Source organism: Saimiri boliviensis, chromosome 7 (genome assembly GCF_048565385.1).
Source record: "Saimiri boliviensis isolate mSaiBol1 chromosome 7, mSaiBol1.pri, whole genome shotgun sequence".
Lineage (NCBI taxonomy): Eukaryota > Metazoa > Chordata > Mammalia > Primates > Cebidae > Saimiri > Saimiri boliviensis.
The window spans coordinates 102,159,992-102,165,991 of record NC_133455.1 but is presented as its reverse complement, the minus strand read 5'-3'; the positions used below and the strand labels follow the sequence as shown (position 1 = coordinate 102,165,991).

Genomic DNA, 6,000 nt, shown 5'->3' with positions numbered 1-6,000 from the left:
CTCAATGAAGAAAGTTAGGGTGATTTCACCCTAACCCTGCTTGCAGGCCCTCTCTTCTCAGATTCCCACCAGAACTGGCCATAGCATGAGGCTGTACCATAGTCTAACTACACAGAGAGGAGCCAGGCCCACTCTCACTGCTCGAGATGGGCCATAGATGATCCATTCTGAGGGCTTTGGTGGAAAAGGCTTGAGAAGAATGGAAATGGCTGGAGTGAGCCACTCCAGTGACAGGAGGAAACAGGAAAGCCTGTAAATGGATGAGGTTTATTTGAAAACCAAGCACAGCAGGAAATTGGGAATGAAAAAATTAAAATAAGCAGGGATCCTCACACCATTCTGGTCTTTTGGTACGCCTTGAGAATTGGCCTGGGCATGGACAGAACATTTTCTGGGTTAAAGTGTCTTTTGCATGCAATCAACTGCACACATCATAAGCTCCCAAGTTGACTTTTTCCTGTGACTATAGTAAGAATACGGTGCTGATAAAATCCCTGTGGAGAATGTGAATACTAGACAATCTGGGGATCTGTTATGTATGGAAACCAAAACACACACCCCGAGACACACTGACCATGGCACTGCATGAATTCACAAAAGACCTGGGCCGGTCCCATGCACAGGATCCCACCCCACATTCAGAGAACGCAGGTGCACCCAGGGACTGCAGAATGTGACTGTTGTCCATTATCTGGTAAAAATCATTTCTCCCGTGGCTGCCTACGTCCACTTTCACAACAGGAAGCTCAAATCAGCCTGCCTGTCTGCAGGAAAGCCAGTGACAGAGTGCCACATTCCTCATCTGGATTACTCACGACTATGACAGGGGTTCCCCAACACTTACCGGCTTGCTGCAGTGCCACAGCTTCCTGTAATGACAGAAAATAAATTGTTATGAGCATCAGACCATGCAGTGTCCTGACTTTCCTGCACTCAAAAAATCCCAAAGAACAGAGCACACCAACTCATGCTAAAGACAAGGTTTCTTGGACGATGTTTCTTTCCAACAATATTGCTTGGACACTAAGTGATTGGTGTCCCAAAAAGAAAACAGACTTGCTAAGGCAAAAAGCTTGTGACCACACAGTGTGTGGTCGATGCTGTAATTTTCTCCCACTGTCTTAAATCGAGTCTCAGTCAAGTAGGGACTCTCACTGAAATCTCCCTGAACCAAGGGAATTCTGTAAGTCATCTACAGTTTATATGGCAAAATTCTCATATCTTATATAACATTTTCTAATCCAAATTCAAGAATGTAAAGGCAAGAAAGCAACTGTTCCACTGAGACACATCCTGTGGCCTGACAGTCACATCCCAGTTTACCTGGTCCTCTGCAGCGTCCATGGAGGTGTCTTCCTGCTGAAGAGCAGGCCCTAGAAGGATGCAAAGTGACCATCAGCAACTTGGAGGAATTGCTCGTTGACAATTCAGAGACATGCATGATTTGGGTGAGGGAAGAGGGTGGCAGGCAAATTACAGGAGCAGAAAAGAAAGGGAATCAGGGCCTTTGGGTTTGTAGCTCCAGGCCACCACAAGGTAAAACAGTCCATTTCAAACATGGCACACCACCCAGGGCAGGCAATGTTACCCTGCAGCTTCTCAGGACTATCTGACCTGAGCCATCTTGCCCTCCCTTCTTCATCCCTTGCAAAGTCCTGTCCTCTCACAAGTGGTGCTGCTCTGGCCATCACCCACCTACAAGACTGTGTACTTGATAAGTAACAACCTTGCTTCACAGACAATATTATAATCAGGCCAACATATGCTATGGTATTTATTTTTTTGCTTATTTGATTATTTATATTTCCTTTCCAAGAATTTTTATAAGATAATAGTGCTATAGTATTTACTAATCCTAAGTAAAAAGTGAAACCAAAATATGAAAATGCTCAAAGATCCTATCATTTTAAGAATATCCGTAATCAGTATGTGGTATTTGTCTTTCCACTCTTTATTTTCATCACCTCATGGGTGTTCCATGGGGTCTGTTGCTGATCATACTCACAAAGGCTCCAGGACTGGGACAACCTTTCTTGAGTGGCAGAAGGTGGGACACTGACCCTCTCTTACCCAGCTGTGCAGAAGAATCTAGCTACATCAGGACCACCTGTCAGGTGACCACCAGAAGCTACTCTTTGTGCCACCACAGGGAGCTCAAGCTGGACAACTATCCTTAAGTTTCTGGTCTGACCCTCAAGTTCGTCCCTACTGATCATGTCATCTCTCAGCCAACCTGAAGTATTTCAAGAACACACCTCTGTTCACTGTCTCACTAATTGTTGGTGGGGAACCTGCCATCAACACACAGAAACATGGAGAAGACAAGAAACAAAGCTGCTCCTCTGTCCCTGCTTTTAGAATGATGGCCGATATTCAGGCGAGCCATGAAGTCAGAGCCCATCTCCACCTTCAGGTGAGGATTGAACATTCCGTGATGGTGCAGAACTCACTCTCCTGATGTTGCACCTTGGTTTCCCCTCCACCTTCATGGCTTTGCTGCCCTCACTCCTTCCTTCTAGTCCCCTAAATCATGTTTCCTGGCAGACCCAGGCAAGGCCACAGCCTGCTCTCTCTCTCACAGAGAAAGCTGGGCAGCTGTCTATGAATTCTTAGAGCCTCAATGTTGCTAACGCTGATCTCAACCTTGAATCACTCAGAGTAGAAAGCCCACTGGGTGTCAAACAACAAAAACAACAAAATGTAACAAAAGCAAAGAATTTTCTAGGGATTAAAGAGGAATAGGAGGCCTAGATAATGAGGAGATTGTTTCTGAAGTTAGTGAGAAATATTTTAAAATCACAAATGCCTCACTGTTTTAAAATGTGGGATAAATACTCATCCCTACACAGCTAGCAAATCCAATTTATAGTAAATTAGGTTCCACCAAATGCATATTCCTAGAAAAAACTCAAGCTATACTTTGGCTCTGCAGATACTCATATTTAACCAAGGCCCATTGCTTTCCCTTGTTGTTTGCAAGGGCCTTCAGAGGAAAGCAAGGACATTTCTCAAGAGTGGGTGCAACGGGGACCTCATGGAGCCTCTGCAGTTCCACAGCCATGTATCTTTTTCTAAACCTGCAAGGCATGACCACTGTCCATCCTCCTAGAAAGGCAAGTACTCACCCTGCCTCTCAGACCATGCACAAACCACGTGGCTGTCTTTTCTCTTTGCTATGTTCTTGAGCCTAGCACACAGCAACCAGGACTAGGCTCAGAAAGAAAAGGCTGAACCTCCACATATCCCTAACACTCTCTATTCTTGGCCACATTAACCGATGGGCAGTATAAGGCCTCAATGAAGAAAGTTGGGGTGATTTCACCCTAACCCTGCTTGCAGGCTCTACTCTTCTCAGTTTCCCAACAGAACTGGCCATAGCATGAGGCTGTACCATAGCCTAAATGCACAGAGTGGAGCCCCGTCCAATCTCCCTGCTCAAGATGGGCTATGGATGATCAATTCTGAGGGCTTTGGTGGAAAAGGCTTGTGAAGAATGAAAATGGCTAGAGTGATCCACTCCAGTGACGGGAGGAAACAGGAAAGCCTGTAAATGGATGAGGTTTATTTGAAAACCAAGCACAGCAGGAAATCGGGAATGAAAAAATTAAAATAAGCAGGGATCCTCACACCGTTTTATTCTTTTACCGCACCTTGAGAATTGGCCTGGGCATGGACAGAACATTTTCTGGGTTAAGTAAAGTGTCTTTTGCATGCAATCAACTACACACATTGGAAGCTCCCAAGTTGATCTTTTCCTGTGACTATAGTAAGAATACAGTGCTGATAAAATCCCTGTAGAGAATGTGAATACTAGACAATCTGGGGATCTGTTATGTATGGAAACCAAAACACACACCCCGAGACACACTGACCATGGCACTGCATGAATTCACAAAAGACCTGGGCCAGTCCCATGCACAGGATCCCACCCCACGTTCAGAGAACGCAGGTGAACCCAGGGACTGCAGAATGTGACTGTTGTCCATTATCTGGTAAAAATCATTTCTCCCATGGCTGCCTACGTCCACTTTCACAACAGGAAGCTCAAATCAGCCTGCCTGTCTGCAGGAAAGCCAGTGACAGTGCCACATTCCTCATCTGGATTACTCACTGCTATGACAGGGGTTCCCCAACACTTACCGGCTTGCTGCAGTGCCACAGCTTCCTGTAATGACAGAGAATAAATTGTTATGAGCATCAGACCATGCAGTGTCCTGACTTTCCTGCACTCAAAAAATCCCAAAGAACAGAGCACACCAACTCATGCTAAAGACAAGGTTTCTTGGACGATGTTTCTTTCCAACAATATTGCTTGGACACTAAGTGATTGGTGTCCCAAAAAGAAAACAGACTTGCTAAGGCAAAAAGCTTGTGACCACACAGTGTGTGGTCGATGCTGTCATTTTCTCCCACTGTCTTAAATCGAGTCTCAGTCAAGAAGGGACTCTCACTGAAATCACCCTCAACCAAGGGAATTTTGTAAGTCATCTACAGTTTATATGGCAAAATTATTATATCTTATATAAGATTCTCTAATCCCAACTGTTCCACTCAGACACATCCTGTGGCCTGACAGTCACATCCCAGTTTACCTGGTCCTCTGCAGCGTCCATGGAGGTGTCTTCCTGCTGAAGGAGGCTGCTCCTCCTTGACCGTTGTCTCTCCAGCCTTGAGAATCTAGCAAAACTTCTGCTGAGCTTCTCAGAGCCTTTGAATGGGTAACTGCCTCAAGGAGAAATGCTCCAGCCCGCTCCTTACTTGGTCCTGAGAGCTTGGCTTCTCATCGCCGTGGGAGCCCTGCGAAACTTACCAAGAGTATTGACACATTCTTGCTTTTCTACTTATCCTTAGTGTATGCTTGGCTTAAAATAGACATGTTGTCATTGTCAGAGGCAGGACTCCCCATAGAGAAGTTCAACTCTGAAGTTAGGATCTTGCTCCTACGTAACAGCTTGTGTCTCAGATCCCACCACTGCATTATCATTAGTTGAATTCACTGCTCGGTTCTGCACCCCGTTCTGAAAGAGACCAGACCCAGCCGCTGCCCCGGTGCCATGACTCCGCATCTGACCCATCAGGCTCTGACTCCTCGAGGGAGGAGCTGCCCACCGCTCAGGTGGGAGGCCGGACAACCAGAGGCCTTTCTCCTTCCCTGTGGAAACGCTCCATTGGCATGACTCTGTCTCCTCAGAGGGCAGCCAGCTCCGCCTGGTGGACGGGGACAGCCGCTGCGCCGGGAGAGTGGCCATCTACCACGACGGCTCCTGGGGCAGCGTCTGTGACGACGGCTGGGGCCTGAGCGAGGCCCACGTGGTGTGCAGGCAGCTGGGCTGCGGCAGGGCCCTCAACGCCACGGTCTCCGCTCACTTCGGGGCGGGGTCGGGGCCCATCTGGCTGGACGACCTGAACTGCACAGGAACGGAGTCCCGCGTGTGGCAGTGCCCCTCCCGGGGCTGGGGGCAGCACGACTGCAGGCACAAGGAGGACGCAGGGGTCATCTGCTCAGGTCTGCGCGGCACATTGTCCGTGGGCTGGGGGAGCCGCTGGGACGCTGCAGGATGGATGTCTGAGCCCTGAGGGAAGAGGGAAAAATGCAGCAAGAGCCCAAGGGGAAGGAGGCTGCTTCCTCAGGGCCTGCCCTTTCCCAGATGTGAGCATTAGGGGCTCTCATGGCCCCTACTGAGAGCAGCTGAGGTTCCGGGCCTTCCTTCTCAGCAGGATCTCCTGACACAGGCACTTTCTACAGACTTTCCCTTTGGAAGCAGGGCTTGCTCTTCGGTCATCTGTGGTGCCCAAATGGTGAGACCCACTGTGTTTCCTGTTGCTTCTGTGACAGATTACCTCAAGGTTAGTGGCTTGAAGCAACACACATGTCTTATCTTACAGTTCTAGAGGGTGGAAGCCTCACACGGGTCTCACTGGGCTAAAAGCAAGGTGTGAGCGAGTCTGGGTTCCTCTGAGGCTCTGGGGAAGGATCTGTTTCCCTTCCTTTATCAGCCT

The 6,000-nt window shown here is 48.1% G+C and overlaps 1 protein-coding gene across 1 annotated transcript in view; it reads left to right on the top strand.

Moving 5' to 3' along the window:
- Positions 1 to 4,737: 4,737 nt before the first annotated feature.
- LOC141585219 (antigen WC1.1-like) overlaps positions 4,738 to 6,000 on the top strand; it is a 33,372-nt gene continuing 32,109 nt past the window's right edge. The window contains 3 exon segments of the mRNA XM_074403479.1: positions 4,738 to 4,815; positions 4,988 to 5,123; positions 5,192 to 5,506. Coding sequence (XP_074259580.1) covers positions 4,738 to 4,815; positions 4,988 to 5,123; positions 5,192 to 5,506 — 529 coding nt within the window.